Below are 22,149 nucleotides of genomic sequence, written 5' to 3'. Positions count from 1 at the left end.
AATGAATTTTGGACTTACAATTAAGCTGCATGTTCGTCATGAGTGTTAGGCTATGTAGCACAAGGCACCATGTCCGGAGCAATGTGTTGGGATGCCAAGCTAGCACTGTGAGGAAGCTAGTTATTGATGCTACGCAGAAAAGAGAAAAGAAAAGGTTCTTATTTTAAAAAAAATGAACAGTTTCTAAAACATAAAAGACAACAACAACAACAAAGAATTCAAAAGTAAGACATTGTTTAAATTAGCTCACTAACTACTCTCCTAAACATACAAATGGAAAGACTTTCCCATTAAATGTAACTAAAGCACTAGGGGTCAGTAACAATTTATGGCAAGGTTTAAAGCTCAGCCCATGATGCATAAAAGGACATGTTATCATTACAGACTTGTTGTACTTCCCATTCGATACAATTTGTGTGCTACTAAAATTTCTTACATTCTACAAAACAAAAAACTGAAATAGGAAAACAGTGAAAAACTGGGATGGGTTAGGACAATCAAAGTGAATGTAACTTCAACAAAAGTTCAAACTCAAAAATAAATAGGTTAAGTTGAACGGGCCTGATAGAAAGACTCCTGGCTATGAAAAAGCCAAAGAAGTTACTCAAACTGCAGTGTGAACATTACATAGCAGAGTCCGCAAAATACACAGTGCCCAGACTGTACTTTAAAGCATCTTTTAACTGTTTGATTCCAAATATAATGCAGGAAACAAAGAAATTAAAAAATAAACAAATCTCTGCATCTTAAAATCCAAAAACAAAAAGGAGCACCTGACCGCAAACAGTACAATTTCAGTACCAAGTTTAACAATTAGAACCAAGAAAAAAAAGGTTTTAAATCTAGGAACTTACACAAGTACTTAACTAAAAAAAACAACAAAAACCCTAATTGGTCATGACTGTAGATGGCTTGTGAACCTACTCATCTTGAAAACTAATTTTTAAAAATTAAAGTTACAGAAATTTTTTCTCTGATACAACCTACCACAAAGTAACAGAAGTAATTTAGCTCAAAAATGCAACAGAAATGAGAAATAAACTATCAGCCTTTTGAATCTCTAATTAATTGTTACTAAGCCTAGGCATTGTGCATCACTGTCAATGTTATGAAAAACAGACAACTCATGTAACTGCATAAAAAAAAAAAAAAAAAACACACAAAGAAAGCCAGACTGGTGCATACCCAAAATCCCAGCGCATGGGAGGTTGATGCAAAAGGATCACAAGTTGAAGGCCCAACAAATAAAACAAAGAAATTAAAACACCCAGATCAGCTTCAGGTTCCTGTATAAGAGGCCTAAAGTGACCTGTAAAATGGTTTGCTACTTTCTTGATCCAGAAAGCCCCCCCACAAAATCATGCAAATCAAGAGGTTCAACATGTTGAATTTTAGAAGCAACCTTGAAACTGCCCAGGACATTCATGGTTTCAGTACTCAAAAAGTAAAGAATTATCTGATAGATGTTACTTTCAAGAAGCAATGCATACCATTACAATGGTGGAGTTGATAAGGGCACCCAGGCCAAATAGTGGGGGTGGTCAGAAAGTCAACTTGTCTAAAGAGTACAGAATTTTTGCTGCATAAGCAAAAAAAAAAAAAAAAAACAAATGCAGAGAATAATTCCTAACTAGAGGGTCTAGATGCAGATTCTCTATCTATTTTACATATCCAGGTGAACTAAGCACCTAAGATATATGCTGTACTTACAGAATTAACCTGAACATGAGCTTCCTGCCATACTGAGATGATCCTACTGAAAAGAAACAAATTGTTCCTGAACCAGAAGAGGAGATTGAACAGAAGAAAAAGATTTCCCAGACAAAAGAAAAGTTTTATCTCAAAACTTCAGGGGCATAAATTAAGCACAAAATAAAGTAAAAAGAAGAAAAAAACCCCAGTCAGTCAAACTCTAGGATGTTAACTATCAACTACAGGAAACCCTCAGGACATCAAGATATATGCTTAGGAAACCTGGAAACCAAACCACCAAACTTCTCTAACAAATGACTTTGTGAAGTGTACAAAAAATTAGAAAGAGGAGACCAGCCACAGTAGGTTCAAGACTATAATCTAGCTACTAGAAATGCCGAGATCAGGAAGATCATGGTTCAAGGTATACCTAGGCAAAAAGTTCATGAGACCCCATCCCAACCAATGACTACGCATGAAACTATCATCCTAGCTACACTGGAAAATATAAGGCTTTTGGTTCAGGTTAATACGGGCATATAGCTAGACTCTATCTGAAAAATAACCAACACAAAAAGGGCTGTTGTCATGGTTCAGGTGGTAGAATGCCTACTTGGCAAGCATGAGGCTTTGAGTACAACCCCCAATGTTATAAAAACCAAAACAATCAAGGAAAATTCCACAAACCAACTTCTCTCAAAAACTGACATCCTTTCCAGCTGATCAATTCTCCTCAGGGGTAATTCCTATTTCACAAATGAACAGATTACAATGGATTTAACCAATTAATTCAAATCTACATACCTTATATGGATTTCAAATAAAAATGTTTTCATAACAATTGGAACAACTAGAAATAAGAGGACTGACCAAGTATCTAATGATAGCAAGTAGTATTTTTTCACACTTCAATTTTTGTGCGTTTAGTATTTTTCAAAATAACAAAGTTAAAAAGAGATGGAAGCAAATTTCACAGTAAAAATTATTAATATCATGGAAGAGATGGAAATCTACTATTAACGCAGGTGCTGAGACAAAGCAGCTGTACTATACTTGATCTCATCCAAAAAGCTGAGAAGGAATTGGAAAACAAAGTAGATGTAAGTGGAAACATGAGCCAGTGGGCTATCACTTTTAAGACTGGCAGACAGACCAACTAAGAGATGAGCAAGACATGGGATATACCACTTTTGGGTGAAAACTATAGAAAAAAAGGTACGCATTTCTATTTTTCTTAAAATAGAAACAGATTCCTATGGCCTGAGCCGAAGGCTTTCCCTGTTGAAAATATTATTTTACTCTACCACTTCACACTGTGCTTTGTAAAATATAAGTAAACAGATACAACTTCTCCAGAAAATTGACATCCCTTAATGATCAATTTCCCCAGTGAAATTTCTAAACATTTCACAAATAAAAAACATATGTGTTACAACAGAATACACTTGAGCAAGACAAAATGTTAAAGAAATACAAAATAAGGATTAAGAGAATATTATAAATCTTAGTCATACACAAGCGAAAGATGAATCAGACAAGAGAATGAACACATTCTGTCCTCCTGAATTAGTAAGTCAGTGCATTTTAAAAAGAAAAAGTTATTTTCACTGAACTATTTTAACCTTAATGATGGATATTATTTTAACCTAATTATTAGTGTATGTAAAAATTATTTATATTACATAAGTGGTTTTCTTGCCTACCTTGATTTAATGAAATAACAGGTATTCGATTAGCATTATATAAAAAAATGTCTGCTCCGTTCTCTTTGCTTCCAGATGAACTAGAATTCAGGCTCAGTGTGAGCCACAATTGGAGAAGTGATTCCAACTGAAAAAGAATAAAATTTTGTTAAAGTTGTACTTTGCAAAATAAAACTTTAGCAACCCTTAAAAAAAAAAAGGGTAAAATATGGGGGGGTGCCTATTATATCAAAAAGTACCATTTAAACGAAAATTTTAACTTTATAACCTTTTCATGAGTCCTGTAAAGTACTCCCTCCAGTTACCTCAACTCAGTTGACAAGCAAAAATGTCTTAATATTCTTGATGCAAAATTTAATTGAATTAAACTTTGACATTTATGTCAATGTTTTCCTAAATAAATAAAAACAGGTGATTCAAGTCTTTAAATCAGAGTTTATATGTAATATGTAGTATAAACTAAAATACTAATAAATCCTAAAATCATAAAAGTCAAAACTGACTCATCACCAAAGAGATACAATTATTAAAGCATTTTCTAAATTTTCCAAACAGAGTATAATAAAAAATCAACTGTCAGGCTTTTAGTAGACTAGCAACAATATGCTAAAATACACCATTTTCTCTGAAAGTCATACCTGAACATGATGGACTTGGAGCATGGAAAAAAGTTTGTTGAAACAAACATTTAACATTGGGACAGATGATAACTGTATAATAAGCTGGCTGGATGGGTTTGCTGCTTGTAAGCCCCCTAGAAGTGCATCATCTGTTCCAGTTGGAGACTGTGACACTGAAAACCAAACACAAGTATGACTTATACACAAAGAAGAATGTCACTGGAATTTTGATGACAATTTCATTGAATGTGAAATGATATTGGAGATTATGGCTATTTTCACAATATTAACTCAGCCAATACAAAAACATGGGATGTCTTTCCATCTTCTTGTGTCTTCTTCAATTTCTTTCTTTAGTGTTTTACAATTTTCACTAAAGAGATCTTTCACATATTCCAAAGTATTTTACTTTTTGTGGGGTTATGGTGAATGACATTGTTTTCCTGACTTCTTTCTCAGCATGCTTGTTATTGACATATAGAAAAGCTACTTATTTTTGCATGATGATTTTTGTACCTTGCTTCTTTGCTGAAAGTGTCTATCATATCTAAGAGTTTCGTGGTGGAGTCTGTAGGATCTTGTAAGTACAGATATATGATCCTACTTGTATCACTCTTATTTCTCTCTTCCCCTACTGCCTAGATAAGAGTTCAAGCACTGATTATACAAGAGTGGAAAGAGTACAGTCTCCGTCTTGTTCCTGATTTTAGAAGAAGTGCTCTCAATTTTTCCAAATTTAGCACAATGTTAGCAATAGATTTGTCTTACATAGCCTTTATTAAGTTGAGGTATATTCCTTCTATTTGATACCTTCTATTTGTAGTTTCTTCAGTGATGTTGAATTTTGTGAAAAGCTTTTTCTTCATCTACTGAGATGATCATGTGACTGTTGTCCATGGTTCTACTTATGTTCTATAATGTGTTTATTGATTTGCACATGTTGAATCAGCCAGTCATACCCGGAATGAGACCAACATGGTCACAGTGTATGATCTTTTTAATGTGTTGCTCAATTCAATTTACAAGTACATTTCTGAGGATTTCTGCATCTGTGTTCATCAAGGACATTAGTCTATAGTTTTTTTCATTTCACTGGGTCCTTATCCAGTTTTGGTATCAGGGTACTATTGGATTTGTAGAATGAACTGGGTAACAGTCCTTCCCTTTCTGTTTCACAGAACACTTTGAAAGGCATTAATGTTATTTCCTCTTAAAGGTCTAGTAGAATATGGCAGTGATCCAGTCCAGTCCAGGGCTTTTCTTGGTTCAGACAATTTTATCTTACTGCTTTATGATTCACGATAGAGCTATTTAAGTTGATTGTATCTTCTTTGTTCAATTTTGGTGAATTATATGTATCTAGAAACTTATCCATGCCTTCTAGATTTTCCAATTTATTGAAATAAAAGTCTTCAAAATATTACCTAATGATCCTCTGGATCTGTTTTGCATCTATAGTTCATTAATTTGGGTCCTTTTTTATCTTTCTTTTGGTTAACTAAAGGCACATCAATCTTCTTCATCTTTTCAAAGAACCAAACTCTCTGTTTAGATACATTACTTTAGTCTCAATTTCATTCATTTCCACATGCCCTCATCTTAAGTATTTTTTGTCATCTATTAATTTGGGGTTTGGTTTCTTCTTATTTTTAAGAACCTCAGATGAATCACTAGGTTATTTAATCGAGAACTTTCGGGTTTTTAATGTAGAACTTACAGCTATAAACTTCCTTTATAGAACTGCCTTTGCTAAATCCCAAAGGTTCTGGGAAGTAGTGTTTTCATTTTTATCTGATTTCAGGAATGTTTTCATTTCCTCCCTTATTTCTTCAATGACCCCCCTGATCATTTAAAACTGTATTGTATGAAATGTATGTTTTTGTATAGTTTCTGAAGTTTCTCTTGATGTTGATTTTCAGTTTTACTGTATTACCTTCTAACAAGACACAAGAATTCTTTCTTTTTTTTGTTAACACTTGTTTTATGGTCTAAAAAGGGATCTATTTTAAAGAAAGTTCCATGGGCTTCTGAGAGGACTCTGTATTCTGTATTTGTTGAATGGAGTATCCTGTAAATGTCTGTTGAGTCCATTTGATCCGTGGTGTGGTTTATCTCTGAAGTTTCTTGACTGATTTTTGCTCTGGCTGATCTATCAAGGCAAGTTCGCAATTTACGTCAACCACTATTATTGTATCTGAGTCTATCTGTTCTTTATGTCCAGTAGGGTTTGTTTCATGAAATTACATGAATCATGATTTTAGTGAGTATGTATTCACAATCATTGTATCTTTCTGACGGATTTTTTTCCTTTATTAAGCTCACATAGTGAGTTTATTTACCTCTTCTGACTAATGTCAACTTGAAATCCACTTTGAAAGATAAGGAATATAGTTAACTGTGCTTGCTTTTATCTTTCACCTGCTTGGTAAGTAGTGTTCAGTTCTTTTAATCAGTGTGCATCTGAATCAATGAGATGTGTGTCTTGCATACAACAAAGAGTTGACTTTTATTTTTTAAATCCAATCAGCCAGTTTGTGTCTTTTAATTGGAGAGTTATGACCACTTACATTTAGGGTTACAATTGAAAGTTACTTGCTGCTTCCTGTAATTTCCTTTTTTCCTGGTTGATTAAGACTGTTTGTTCTTTATTTTCCCCTTACTTGCCTTAGAAGTTTCCTGGTTTACTGAATTGAATATGTTTATTTGCCAATTTTCATTTGCTCATCTATTTCCCTCATGAATTTATTCCTTCCCAAGCTCCTGTGTATGTAAGTGACTTTCACCTTGTGTAGGCTTCCCCTAAGAATCTTCTACAATGCTGGCTCCGTAGTCATGAATTCGCTTGGTTTGTGTTTATCCTCAAAGGTTTTTATTCTCAATTATGGTCAAAGAGTAACATTTCCAGGAGATAATAATCTTGATTGGCAATTATTTACTCTCAAGGGCTTAAAATGTATCATGCCAGGCCTTCCTGGATTTTAGGGTTTCTGCAGGGAAGTCTGACATAATTTGAATGAGTTTGCTTTTTTGTAAGTAAAATGTATCATGCCAGGCCTTCCTGGATTTTAGGGTTTCTGCAGGGAAGTCTGACATAATTTGAATGAGTTTGCTTTTTTGTAAGTTAGCTTTTTTTTCATGCAGCTTTCAATATTCTTTGTTTATTTTCTTGGTATTTTAACTATAATGTGATATGGAGAGGTTCTTTTCTGTTTAAGTTTATTGGGGTTCTAAGTGCCTCCTATACTTGGATGTTCCTATTTTCCCTAGATTAGGGAAATTTTCTTTTATACTTTCATTGAGTAGGTTTTTTATGCCTTTACTTTGCATTTCAGCTTCTTCTACCCCATGGACTGAGGTTTAGTCAATTCATCATCTCCCAGAGATCATGAAAGTTACAGTCATACTAGCTTGTTTGCTTTTTTTTCTCTTATTGATGTCTGAATGTAATACTTACCAAAGTTATTAACTTTGAAAGGAAATACACGGCCTTGCTTTTTCATATTTCTAGTGGTTTTACAAGTGCAATTTGCCCCACAGAGTTCAGGCTGCAGCTCTGCCAATGTTCTCACTCTCTACGTTCCTTTGTGGCACAAGTCATATCTTATACTTGACACTGAAATAAATCTATGTCTTTGAATCTGAGTCTAAGTTGAAAACAGTTTCCTGAATCCACATTGATTCTTGGGGGTGGTTGGTTGCTTAGCCACAGAATTCCTTTGGGACTTAAAGATGTAAAAATGCAGTATATTCTCCTAGACTATTCTACTAGGCTAAGAAGTTTATAAACCTCTACTAAGTTAATTCCATATCACCAGATCAGTGAGTAAGGTAGAAAGTGCAGGGGGACCATTCTCCAGTGTCTGCATCCCATCTAGACTGGACAAATACAAATTTGAGAAGCAAAGGGCTTTTTCTATAGGTAGTGAATTTTAGAAAGGGAAGTCCAAGAAGGCTGTATGTCAATCCACACCTGAAGTCTGAGAGTCAACTAATTCTTGATTTCTCAACAGAATTGAAAGGACAGTTTCCAAATGTTCTAAGACCCAGTATACAGGTCAAAAAAATTGAATGAGAATATATTTATGAGGAGCAGAGACACATAGGAACATTAAGAAAGGGTTTTCATATAGTTATGAAAGATACACACCTATGCACAATACAGATTCTAATTTTAAAAAGATCTTCTAACAAGCAACATCAAACAATGAAAAAGGGTACTCTGTGGAGTACTGAGTCATCTGTGTTCATGCAGAGGCTGGACCTGACAAGATTCCCACATTACAGAGGAGATAAGATACAACTAGATTTTGATCTTTAGTGTACTAACACTAAGATAAAAGGATGCCTTCAAGGGCATTCTCCTTTTTAAAACACTTTCTGTAGGCAAGAAATATATGCAGATTGCACAGTACAAGAATATAAATTAATGTAAGTAAGACTTAAAATCACAAAACTCTCTATTGAAATGAGTGTGAATTGTCCCTTAAAGGAGAAGCAGATGATCTTCCAGGTTTCTATCTGCTATCTCCAGTCCTTTACTCACTAAGATTCAATGAAGGTAAAGTGATTTGAAGGACTAAAGAAAAGAAAACCACTACTGGGTATCTGTATCTGTCAGCTCTACGAAAACATCAGCCTACCTCTTCTGTAGCTAATTAGGTAGTATGTCCATACAATTCTGGGGTTTAGTCAGCAGGCCATTTGGCTATCATCTACCGTATACCTTCCCTACTAGTTGTTTAGGACCATAAAGATCTTATTCATGAAAAACTAACTTTAAGGACTGGGGAGTGGCTCAAGTGGTAGCGTGCCTGCCTAGCAAGTGTGAGGGTCTTGAGTTCAAACCCCAATACCATCAAAAAAAAAAAAAAGAAAAATTCCCTAGGAAGGGAATTTTTTCCCTAGGAAGGGAATCATTAACACCACAAAAGCACAGTAACAAAAATAAGCTTGAGCTCTTCCTCTTCTCTATTAGTTAATACTCTGTATTATTTCTCAACACGCTAAGAATTTGGACTTGCTGCAGTGCTATGTACTAGGTTCTGTCACATTCACGCAAGACATAGAATTTTAAAATAGTCCTTCCAAAAGCCCAGAAAAATATGTGAGAGACAAATCGTTCATTGCAATATCCTAAAAATGGTCATTTTCCTTACAGGTAGGAGAAGTATTTGTTAATGCTTGTAAAATGGAATCTGCTTCAAGAGTAGACATCATTTTCAACATAAGTTCTGCTTGCTGTTCAAGTCCAACTTCCAGGCGAGCATCTAGGGCTACAAAAAAGAAATAAGAGGGAAAAAAAAAGTAAGTTATTAGCATTATTATTCTTATTACACTTGCTAAAATAAATGCCAACATTCACACACAAGGAAGGTTGGAGTGTACCCATATAGACTATAGTCTGATAGGAGGAATCAGAGCTAGAGCATGGAGAACATCTGTTCAAAGGAGGTTTAAAGAAAGAAACTGATGACACAAACAGATGGATTAAATAAATGAATTAATGGCAGTGGAAGTAAATGAAAGATTTCCCAATCAGAAAAAAATATATATATAGCTGGGGGCGGGGCTCAAGCAAAAGAGCATCTGCCTATCAAGTGCAAGGCCCTAAAGAAGATGTGTAAAAGTCAAAAATGAGAAAAATAAAGTAAAATGTACAAAACTGTATTATTTCAGATATATCAATGTGAACTCACTCCAATTCAATATATAGATAGATGTGTGTACACACACCCACACCCTAGCTTTGTCCAAAAAGAAGGCATGCAAACAACCACTGAAATAGAACAAGTATGTCTAACATCAAAATCTTAACCGTATTCTTCATTTATAAACTGTTGAAATACCACACTACTTATAACAAGGGACTAATCATAGACTGGGACAAGTACAGTAAATGTTGAGTCTGGGCCACCATGTTTTGCCTGAGAACAAAAAAACTGCTCAAAGAATGATGAACAAGAGACCAAATTAAAGGAGATCATACAACTCTAAGGCAATTTGAGTATCAAATTAAATAGACACAACTTCTTGACTGTACTTAGTGACAGTCAACTACTAATTAAAAGATGGCAAAAATAATAAATTTCTTAAGAATAGAAAATCACTGGTTCACACAAATGAATAAACAAACCAATTAAAACGGAGGGAAAAAAAGAGACAGACAGATTTGGTGAGGAACAATGTTACATTGAAGAAAAATGGCACACATCTTAAACAAGTAAAAAAACTTACCACCGTGGAGAGCTTATTATGAAAAGCCTATGAGAACTGGACATAAGCAAGGTGAGATGTGGCTTAACTGCTTTTACCTGTAGGCCGAGACAGGCACAGCCTTGGCCATAAAACAGAAAAAAGCAGAACAGCTGCATCTTTTACATTGCCTTCAGAGAGCAAGGAACGAAGTTTCTCCTGTTACAATGTCATGTCCCCCACCCTGTTTGCCACAGTTTATAAAAGGCCCGCTGAAGGAGGGCTGGGGCTTTTGCTTTTTGCCTTTGGCTTTTGCTTTGGAAGGCTTTTTAGGCTTGGTTTTGGGGGGCCTTGGCTTGATTCTTTTGTTCTGGGCTTTCTGGTGTGGGAAACTTTTGGAGGGGAAAAAAAAAGAATTACTGAAGAGAAAAGAACTGCTAAAGGTAAACTGCTGAAGGGAAAAGAATGGCTAAAGAGGGGTTGTAGAAAGTCTGCACCAAGAACTTTAACATAGGCCTTAGAAAGCTAAGCCAAAGAAAGAACTTTAACATAGGCTTCAAAAGCAAAAGAAAAGCCAAAGAGAACATGGGACAATGCAAGATAGAAAACCTGAGACTTTACAAGGAGACTTTGCAAGTCTGAGCACTGAGGCTTTAAGAAAGCTAAAGAGAGAATGCTAAAGAAAACCTGCAAGCCTGGGGTCAAAAGACTTAAAGAGTGATTAGGCTAAAGATAAGCTAAGAGAAAACATGGGACAATGCAAGTCTCAGGAAAGAGGTTTTAAGCAAGGTTTTAAAGAAGACTTTAGACTTTAGGTTTTAAAGAGCTGCAAGGAGTAAGGCCTTAAACAATAAAGATAGAGAAAAGAAGCAATGAGGGTTGGGCATCTCCACCAGAGCACCCAACACACCTGACCCTACTTTCTGTCTATCCTATGTCTTTTCTGAATCTCCAGTTGCCCCCAGTTAAGCCCAGTTAGGTTCAGTAATAACCAGGAGTGAGAGAAATGGCTCACTCCAACAAGGGAGGGAGCGTAAAAACAGCACCCCATCCAACCACCATCAGTAGAAAACTGCAGACCACTAATAGTATGTAGTAAGGAAAACTGACCATTATTTCTGTAATATTTCTACCAACATGCATGATCTTAATTTAAGTCAGGAGGAAATAGAGTACCAACCCAAACTGAGGGGTACAATATCAAATGATTGTCCCACTATTGTCAAAAGCATCAAGGCCATGAAAGTCAACACTGAGAAACTACTGCATGCTGAACGAGGTAAGAGGTATGACAACTAAATGCAATGCATGATTTTGCACGGAGTCCTAGTACATAAAGGACATTATTTGGACAACTGCTAAAATTTGGAAAGCGCTCAGTGTAAGATAATAGCAATATCAATTTCCTGATTTTGATAAAAATATGCTTCTTGCTAGAAAATGTCCACTTTTATAAATCAAACAAAAACGTAACATCAGATTAGTAACATTCTCAAGTGGTTCAGAACAACATTTACTAAATAAAATTGTCACATTTCACTCAATACATAATTGTTTCAAATTTTAGAGTATTTTATTACAATTAAAAGTCAAATATATTCTACACGTCTAGAAAAGCGAATGAGCCATATTCTACGTCTTTTCCTTCTTTCTATAAAGAAAAAGTTAATAAAAAGATATGAAATTAAGACAAAGCACAACTAAAGAGAATCACTGACAATCCCACCACAACACACAAATGCTTTCCATAAGTATCATTTTGAGAAAGAAATAAACTTGGACCATCAAGAATGGAAGCCCGGACTGGTGGAGTGGCTCAAGTGGTAGAGTGCCGTCTAGGAAGCATGAGGCCCAGAGTTCAAATCCCAGTACCACCAAAAATAAAAAAAAAAAAAAGAAGTTCCTCCAAACATAGTGGAAAAGCACAGCTCTAAACGGCACTCATGGCACAATCCTTGCAGTAAAACCACCCAGGATATACACACATCAGGTCACTTTCTACAAAGTAGACATAAATTTAGATTTTTTGTTTGGCTCATTTGATTTTGAGATAGGGTCTCACCTTGCAGCCCAGACTGGCTGGGAACTCATCACCTCTGCCCACTACATACTGAGATTACAGCCATGCTCCACAACAACAAGCATTGGGACTTGTTTATGAAAACAGCACAAGCCTTAAAACATTCATGCACACACTTACCCTGAGACACTGAGACACTAACTGTCTGTGATCCATTCTTTTCTGTGCTTGCTGGTGGTTTTGCTGTAGGAATTCCCAGACCTCCAATGTAAGGATTGTAATTGTAGGTACCATAATCAGCACCCCAATAATCATACCATGTACTGCTTATTGGCTTAAAAGAATGGAAAAAGAAATTGTGGTTAATTTTTTTTCCTTTACTGAGTGATATATATTTACATTTTTTTAACCCACAGAGAACTACATAATAAACATTTTCCCTACCCTTTAAAGTCTCACAACTCATTCATGTATTTTTTAAAAGTCTTACAAGAATAACTTGGTAATATTCTCTTCAATTTTTTAAATCTAAAAATATCTTTTTTGCTTAGAAACTTTTATTAATATTTTTAATAAAATTAATGCAGCAAAAGAAAAGTGACGGTAAAAAGTATTATAGGTATAACTTCACTAGAAAAGGTAGAGGCTACCACAGAAGCAGAGTCTATACGTGCTCAGTTTGGATGGATATAAATGGCCACTTCAACTAAACTTCCACAAGATTATTAGGGGTTTTTATTACTATGATTACTACTGGATATATCACTCAAAATATATATAAGCTTTATATATATTTATAAGCTCAAAATATATAAGCTTTCTTTATATTATTACATTTTTTTTAACTATAGCTACCTATACAATGTATTTTGAGTATATCAAATACTGTATTTGAGAAATATGCATAGTCTCCTCTTTAAATTACTAGGCCAAAATTATGAGATAGAAGACTTCACTTGCTAACAATATTCTAATGTAGCATACCTTAAATACTTTGGCTGCAAGAGGATCCTTTTCCAAATCAATGTCTAAAGGATCAATGTCAACTTCCATTAGATCTTGAAGCAGCTCAAGGTCAATTTCTTTATCTTTTTCCAAAGAGGAGAGAGGAGGTGTACCTTCAAATAATTGAAAATGATCTTACTGGTACAGTGTATGACATGAAATTTAAATGATTTATTGCTTTCAATAAAAACTATTTTATTAGCATAACATATATATGCCTGATTTAAAAATCTCTAAATTACTCTCTCAAAAACTTTTAATCAGTATCAAAATGTATCCCTCTATAACACACAATCAAAATAACAATGCAGTACTTGATTTCCGAATGAATAGACCACAGTATTAGTGGTTACTGAATTAGGTGGCATAAATTTTACTCTCCAAATTATTATTAACATTTCTAGAATAAGCAATATTATTACTTGTTATATAACATCCATTATTCATTTTACAGTATTTTGCTCATTACAATTAATGTTATCCAGTATAAACAGAAAAGCAAAGAAGGTTTATAAGACTGTTATTTACCTTATTTTTTATTACAAATTAAAATTACTTTGCAGTCTTAAAAAATCAGGAATTTTAAAGTAACTTTCTGTTACAATGCTCACTGTCCCATTCTTCCTATTCACTTATACAACATATATTTATAGAATTCCCAGAAAACACCACTTTACTAGCCTTTCAGTATAGGTACAAAAAGTACTAACAAAATACCCCTATCACTCGAAAGATTAATAAAGGCTCACTAGCGGAGGTACGCTATAGTTAAAACTACAACATGATACATGCAAGTACAGTGCAGGGGTAACACAAGTGACAAACCCCCAACTATGTTGATAGTTATGAAAAAAGCTTCTGCAGCAGTTCATCATGCAAATAGGAGGAGTCAATGCCACACAGAATATCAGGTTAAAATGAATGAATCATAGGAGAATGAAAAGTGAAGGAATAGAAATAGTTGAAAATAGCTACAGCATCGGACATATATGGAGTAAGAGTTTTTGAAAAGGAAGGAACATCCAGATTACAAAAGATGCAAATTTACAAATTCAGATTTAAAAAAAAAAACAAAAACAAAAACCCAAAACCCAAAACCCGAATCTTAACAAACAAGAGCTTTTATTTAACCTTATCTTCACCACTGAGTATCTTTTGTGTTCTATACAGCATTTTCTTCAATGTATACAATCAGACTATGTCAAATTAGGACATTAAGAAATGATAACACTTTAATATAATGAACACTCATTCAGAGAACACAAACTATATTTATCAAGATAACTGATAAAAATCAATTTTAGACCTCACTTCTACTCCTTATTTGTACTATATTTTCACTTACTAGAAGAAACTAAGGGATATATTAAACTAAAAATTTACCTGTTATATCATGTGTCAAAGGTTCATCTATAGTCTCCAGCAACTGAACAGAAGACTGCTGAAGAGAGTCATCAGAATCGCCAGCTGTTGCCCCTACATCATCACCCACTGTTCCTTCTTCCATGGCTTCTGCAGCTACTGGGGCCAACAATTCTCCTAAGTTTAAGGAGACAATCCTAATCACTTTGATAAATTATACACTTTTATTTTCATTACTTAACAGGTGAAGAAACATAAGCATGGTGATTTTCTCAAGGTGACATAAAGAACTAGTATCAGTTGTATGCTACTGGTTTCAATAATAAGGCATTTTGAATGTCCACATGCATTAACAATCTAATCTCTCAAAAGTACCATTCACCAAAACAGTAAGACAATTAAAATTAAAAGTAATTTTTAATGGTTGCTATTGCTATAACATTGAACGTAACTTTTATGTTTCTAGGAAGTTATAATTTCCTTTGAAGAATACTTAATTCAAGTCAGGCACCAGTGGCTCATACCTATAATACTAGCTACTTGGGAGATTGAAATCAGGAGAATCAGAGTTCAAGGCCAACCTGGGCAAGAGCAAATAGTTTATGAGACCCCATCTCTAAAATAACCAGCACAAAATGGAGTGGAAGTGTGACTCAAGCAGGTGAGCACCTGCTTTGCAAGCACAATATCATGAGTTCAAACCCCCGTCACAACAACAAAAAAAGAGTACTTCATTAATAAATGCACAACCAAGGAAAAATGAATCATGACAAACCTGCTAGAATATCCTGTAGCATACAAGTTAAGGAATACTGAGCCCAAGCACCACCCCAAGATATATCTCCTCTATTGAAGTCAGTTCCAACCAAAAGTAACAGCAATCTTTCCAGCTGTGGTTCATTCACAATCTCACACAGATGAATAGTTGGCCTGGTGGCATTTGCAATGCGTGCAAGAACCTGTAGTACATTTTACAAAATCACAGTCATTACAATTTGTTTCCAAAAATTAACAGCAATCTATCAATACTTGTGCACTGGAGTTAATAGTTTTCAATAATGATGTAGGATTTGGGTATCAAAATAATCACTTAAGGGCTGGGGGCATGTGGTAGAGTGCTTGTCTAGGAGAGTGAGGACCTGGGTTCAATCGTACGTACACCCTCCCCACACCCTCCTCACGTGCAAAGTCATCACTTAAGATGGAATGCAGAAGAATGTAATCCCACAGGTAAAATATTAAATATGGGTGAAACAGTTAAGAATAACATCTCTAAACATGAATATGTTACAGCAAAGCAATCACATCATTAAAACTCTTTCAGAAAAATCATTTTACGGGTATATTTTCTATTTTAATTAACATAAGAAAGGTAACTTGGGAATGGACATATCCAAATTACCCACATTTCAAACCTTCAAGCTATAACCAAATTCAAATTTAAATGAGTTTCCTTGGGAATAGGTGAAAAAAAGGGTTTTGTTTAAATATTTCAAAGGAGAATTTAAAAAAAAAAAGCTAAGTAACTGCAAAACAGAAAAAAACCAGAGTAACTAAGTTCATTTTCTTAATCAAAATGACTAAAAATGTCAGCCTTTCTAAGCTCTTTTCCTTCCCCTACATGTCTACACTTATAGGTGACGTCTCATAGCTGACTTACCTTACAGACAAACAGTAAGAGATCTGCGTGGCATGTAAAATCCATGGAGAGGAGAAACAGAACAAGTTTTTGGACCACTGAGATACAACGTTCATGGGCCAGAGTAAATGGAAGCGGTTCTATATCTGGGCTTTCTTTTGTTGTTGTAACTTCTGTGTCTATATTAGAACGGGACCATTCTGCTGTCCGACGCAAACGAATTAAATCCTTAAAGTGCTGCACACAAAAATTTACATCATTTAACTAGTGTTTATTAAGTGAAAAAGTATCAGTACAAATTTATATAACAAAAATATTCACTCAACGCACAACTTCTAAAAAAGAAAAATTTCAGATCAACCCTAAGTACCAAAAGGTAAAATTATTAAAAGCTAAACTGACCAATATACCTTAACTTTTAGTGTATGATATATAATAGAATTTTAGATCAGGGAAAATCTACAGAAAGGCCACAGAAAGTTATTACGTCAAATCTTATAAAATACGTATTGCCCCGACATCCTAAACAAATTTATAAAAGTTGAGGCAAAGAAAACGAACTTCACATAGGCAGGGTAATGCTGACTAGTACTTGAGAAGCAGAGATAAGAGGATCATATGTGAGATCATCATAGGCAAAAGTTAACAATACCCTATCTCAAAAACAAGCCCAACATGGTGGCACATGCCTGTGGTCCCAGATATATGCAGTCTGAAGCAGAGAATTAAGGTCCAAGGCTAGCCTGAACAAAAGTGCAAGGCCCTATTTGAAAAAATAAAAATAAAAAAACACTGGAGGCATGGCTCACGTGGTACAGTGCTTGCCTGGCTAGCATGAAGCTGAATTCAATCCCTTGTACTGTCACCCTCCCCCAAAAAAAGAAAGAAAGAAAACTTATCTTAACCACAAAATATTAGTTCAAAGAACTTCAAGACCTGATTAAGTATAATTTCAAATTGATATAAACACAATACATAAACTTTGTTGCTACATATGTACATAATATATATATCAAATTGTTAAGAGTATTGTTTGTTTTTTGAGACAGTGTCTTGCTGCATATAGCTTAGGCTACACTCAAACTCAAGATGCTTCCAGCTCAGTTTAATTACAGATGTGTGGCTTACCATGTAGGCAGTTTTTTAATTTTTAATTTTAAAAGCACTGACACTTCATGTTCAATTAGAACGGTCATGCTATACTTGGAAGTCTGGGCATCACAGGACCCAAAGGAAGTCTCAATTCTAAACCATAGTAAATCTTTCAATAATATAACTAAAAAGAACATAAAGCCAAATATACTCACTTTACATATTCGTTTTATTTTTAAGGTAAATAAAATTGTATTTATTATCATTCTGTATATTCTTATATTGTCATATTTCAATAATGAGCAAAAGTGTCAATGCCACATAACACTTATATATCTTCAATTTACCAAATTTGAATACACAGTGAAGAAAATACACTAGGAACAATACTTAAAGCCCACACTTACATTTCCTTCAAAGTAAAAGCTACCTTTTAAAAAAAATATTTATTTTGCTGTTGATAAAAATAAATATTTATATTTCCTGACCATTACTAAAGATACTTCACTACTCGAATAATATGCAATACTAGAAGGAAAATGAAAATCCTGAAATAACTACATTAAAAAGTATATATATATCCTACCTTTGAAGTAGCCTGCTTTAGTTTTGCTTGTTCTACCAAGAGTTTATAGGATGATCCTTTGTTACTTTGAATTTTTTCTTTCTCCATCTGTTCCACCAAAGCCTTCTGTTTTGCTTTTAGTAGGTTAAGTTGCTTAAAATACAAGTAAACAATTTACTCTTAAAAATAACCATGTTAAAAAAACAAAAGGTAAACTGTTATACTCTTCTTAGAATTCATGCATCAAGCTAATGAAATAATTCCTTGAAACCTCTAATAATTTTGACTGTATAGTTGATTTTTAAAAAATCATTTCCAAATCCTGACTTAAATATCTCTGATGCTATCATTAAAAGTTAATCATTTCTGAGGCTCGTATGTTAATTCTAGTGATGTGGGAGGCTGAGACTGGGAAGACCACAGTTCAAAGTCAGCCCAGACAAACAGTTCATGAGAACCCATATCCAAACTAACCAAAACAAAATGCACTGGAGGTATGGCTCAAACTGTAGAGTTCCAGTCCTAGCTCCACCACCACCACCGCCCTGCCCCTGATAAAAAAACACTTCTGGCCAGGCATTATAGTGTTCCCAGCTACTCAGGAAGCAGAGACTAGGAGAAAGATGGCTCAAGGAGAGCCTGGGCATAAAGGGAGAGAAGACCCTATCTCAATCAATAAGCTGGGCATGGTAGCATTTGTCTATCATCCCAGCCATGCAGCAGGCATAAACAGGAGGATCGAGGTCCAGGCTATTCAAGGCAAAAATTTGACACCCTATCCAAAAAACAGCTAAAGCAAAAAGGGCTGGGCACACGGTTTAAGTAGCAGAGCAGCTGCCTAGCAAGCAAGAGGCCATGGTTCAAACCCCAGTGCTGACAACAAAACATGCTTTTTAATCACCTTTTTATCTATGGGCAAAGGGAAGTATCTTGAGGACTTTCTTATACCAGTCAATTCTATGATATTTTTAAAAGCAGAAAAGATTACTGTTTGCTTTTAAGTACATGAGGAAAATATTTTTATTAAGACTTCTTAGTTTTGCTTTTATGAGAATTTTCCTCCAGAGTAAAATATTTTTGGTATGTCTGTGTTTACTAATTTTTTTTAATTTAAGCTCCTAAGTGATCAATAGCTGAATGGATCAACCACTGATGTTCTCAACATTCTGCCCCTGATCACCAGAGGCCTCCAAAATATAGTTCTACAAATTCGGTGGATCAACGTGGGTGCTGCAAACCTGCATTCATGGCTGCACTTATTATGATTCTGTTCTCTGCTGAGGGAAATGGACTTTTCAAAGACTCTGCTGGATTCAGGTGCACATGGTCCACATCTGCTCCTGGAAACACAGTGCTCCCTACTGTCACATCAATAAAAATGAGCTTTTCTAGTTCCAGTTTTCTTCCTGAGTTTTGTCAGTTTTATGTTGTGTTTTTCCCTTTATGACTGCTATGCAGACAGGGAAGTAGCTGTAGAATCAATTTTGTACTTTCTAGCATTGGCTTACTAAAATAGACGAGGGAAGGACACTTCTTCTTTCTCTTGTGAACGCATTGACCACCTTGCACACTGTTTTCCTTATCAGATTGGCAAGGCCCATCACTGAGAAGAAACAGAGGATGAATCCTACTGAGAAGGAAACTTAAAGGAGGAGTAGAGAGATACTCTTCGGTTGTCACAAATGATCAAGTCAGAGCTGTTATTAATAATCAAAAGTCAGCTCATGGGAGAGCACTTCTCCTGCCTGAGAACACAGGGTAAATCCTCAGGACTACAAAAACAAACAGAACTACAAAATCTAGTACAGTTAACTACTATTTGCATGTGGTTTGAAGCACTTGAAATGCTCTGAAGACATGAAGTTTTGAAGATTTCATATGAAAAATAGTTCTATTAATACCATGTTCAATAGCATGTTGAAAAATAATTCTAATAGCATATTTTGAATGTAAATAAAAAAACATTAAAATTAAAAAAAAAGTAGTGATCACTTGTACATTTTACCCAAATTTCCTCTAATAACGATTCTGCAAAAGTGTAGCATAGCATCATAACATATATCTACACTGAAATAACTGTCATATTCAGATTTTGTTTCATTTTTACTCATGTGTGTGTTCATATTAGTTCCTATATTACCATAACAGGCAATACTAACCAGCTTCAACACAAGGTTCTTTGTCCTTTCATTGTCCTTTCATCCTGTACCACCTCCTGCTATACCCACTTCCTCCATCCCCAAACCCTAGCAATTCACAGTCAACAGCAATGCGCAAATAGACCAAAGGAAAGAAAACACACTCTGCCTATAAAAACCTGACAATATGTTGAATGATTTCCCCATGTAATAACATACACAGAAAGTAACTTTAAATAGTCATGAGAAAGGAACAGCCACAATAACCAATTAAAGAACTTAATAAACCTGCCTTCTTTCAAAGACACTTCCTGAAGTTCTACTACTGGCATTATTTTAGTTAGCAGGAAAACAATACAAACTAATACTAAAATATAAAACAAAAATCTATTTGGTTATTTAACAATACAAACTAATATTTTAAATTTTTCTTTATCTCCATAAATGAGTAAAGCACACATACATAATTAAAAAACAAAAACAAAACAAAAAAAACCAAAGCAACTAATTCTATACAAAGAATTATAATTTAGCCACATGCAGGAGGCTCATGCTTGTACTCCTAGCTACTCAGGAAGCAGAGAGCAGGAGAACTGAGGTTTGACACGAGCCTGGGCAAACAGTTCCTAAAACTGTGTCTCAAAAAACAAGCACAAAAAATTGCTGATGGAGTGACTCAATTGGTAGAGTGCCCTGAGTTCAAAGCCCAGTATCACCAATCCCTGCTCCCCCCAAAAAACAAGGATTACAATTTAGTATTTTCTAGAAAATGTGGCAGATACACTCAATAGCAAAATATAATTTTAACTTCAACAACCACAATTTTAATTATTAGAGAAGTATCTGTACATTTGTCTTTTACTATTTGAGAATAAAATGGCAAACTGAATACGTCAGTGTTTATTTTCTAGAAACAATATCATCCTGACAAACCTCAAAATAATCATAAAAATCTGAGCTGGGCACTAGTGGCTCATGCCTGTAATCCTAGCCACTCAGGAGGCAGAGATCTAGAAGCTCACTGGTCGAAACCAGACTAGACAAATAGTTTGCAAGATCTTATCTCAAAAAGACCCATCCAAAAATGGCCAGAGAATCAGCTAAAGGTGAAGGTCCTGAGTTCAAGCCCCAATACCAGAAAAAAAAAAAAGATAAAAATCTCACAAGTAATGATGCCCTACCAATTACTCTTAAACTCTTTTTAGTTTGACCAGCTAAGTAACAAAAATAAAGTAATCCATAATACAGACTCAAATGGGAGCTGGTGAGATAGCTCAAGGGGTGGCACAACTGCCTAGCAAGCAACTGATGCCCTAAGTTCAAACCCCAGCAATGTCAAAAAAAAAAAAAAAGGAGAAGAAAAAAACCATCATCATCACCATTATCAAATGGTAACCTCTCCTAAAGAAGTAGTCGCTAGGTTTTGTTTCCCAACTTAAAACACTAAATTAAGTATAACAGGAATAAACATTAAAGGCCCCAAAATTTTAAACTGAATTTGAAACAGGATCCATGTTAGTACTACCTAAAGTCAGTTAAGTCTTTAAAAAGGGAAAAAGATGCTTCATAATGTTTTTCTTGGAAAAGCTCAAGATAGCTCATAATTCAAAAAGTCAGAAGAGAAAAAGAAACAATTTAATGCCACATAGTTTATATTCTTAGAGATGTCTTTCTCTAGCAGGAAGAGATGGGTTTTGTTGGTTGACTGACTGATACTAGGAATCAAACCTAAAGGCTGAACACGCACACACAATACCACCTTACTACAGCCCCAGCCCAAGAATATTTTTTAAAAATTAATTATACTCAAGTATGTGTTCAAAAGATCCTGACAACAGAAGCTTCCTTTCTCCATTAGAAATACACATTGAATAATTTTTATGTGTAAGTTCAAGAGATATCATGTAACTAATGTAGCAGAGATCATATAACTAATATAGCTCACTCATAGAAACCAGAGAGATTTACTGGCTGTCCTGCAATAAAACTACATTCTAATACCTGACTTTCTGCAAAAACAAAAGAAGGTGTATGTGCACATGGACACAAGAAGTAGACAAAGTGTAAGTGAGTGTGTGTGTGCTATTTGTTTGTATTTCAAAACAAGCAAGGGAAAAATAA

At 34.8% G+C, this 22,149-nt stretch overlaps 1 protein-coding gene across 11 annotated transcripts in view; it reads right to left on the bottom strand.

Moving 5' to 3' along the window:
- Birc6 (baculoviral IAP repeat containing 6) overlaps positions 1-22,149 on the bottom strand; it is a 218,981-nt gene that overhangs the window by 93,117 nt on the left and 103,715 nt on the right. For all 11 annotated transcript variants that reach the window (XR_012439655.1, XM_020180650.2, XM_020180666.2 and 8 more), the window contains 10 exons: positions 17,912-18,043; positions 16,255-16,470; positions 15,370-15,553; positions 14,616-14,771; positions 13,212-13,345; positions 12,408-12,561; positions 9,172-9,288; positions 4,034-4,188; positions 3,396-3,522; positions 19-129 (listed from right to left, as the gene is read on the bottom strand). Coding sequence is in view for 10 of the 11 variants with exons in the window: in XM_020180650.2 (XP_020036239.2) it covers positions 19-129; positions 3,396-3,522; positions 4,034-4,188; positions 9,172-9,288; positions 12,408-12,561; positions 13,212-13,345; positions 14,616-14,771; positions 15,370-15,553; positions 16,255-16,470; positions 17,912-18,043 (1,486 nt within the window). In the remaining variant the exon portion in view is untranslated. The remainder of the gene's footprint in view (positions 1-18; positions 130-3,395; positions 3,523-4,033; positions 4,189-9,171; positions 9,289-12,407; positions 12,562-13,211; positions 13,346-14,615; positions 14,772-15,369; positions 15,554-16,254; positions 16,471-17,911; positions 18,044-22,149) is intronic.

The sequence above is a fragment of the Castor canadensis genome, chromosome 12, assembly GCF_047511655.1.
Source record: "Castor canadensis chromosome 12, mCasCan1.hap1v2, whole genome shotgun sequence".
Classification (NCBI taxonomy): Eukaryota; Metazoa; Chordata; class Mammalia; order Rodentia; family Castoridae; genus Castor; species Castor canadensis.
This window is presented reverse-complemented; position numbering and strand designations above follow the sequence as displayed.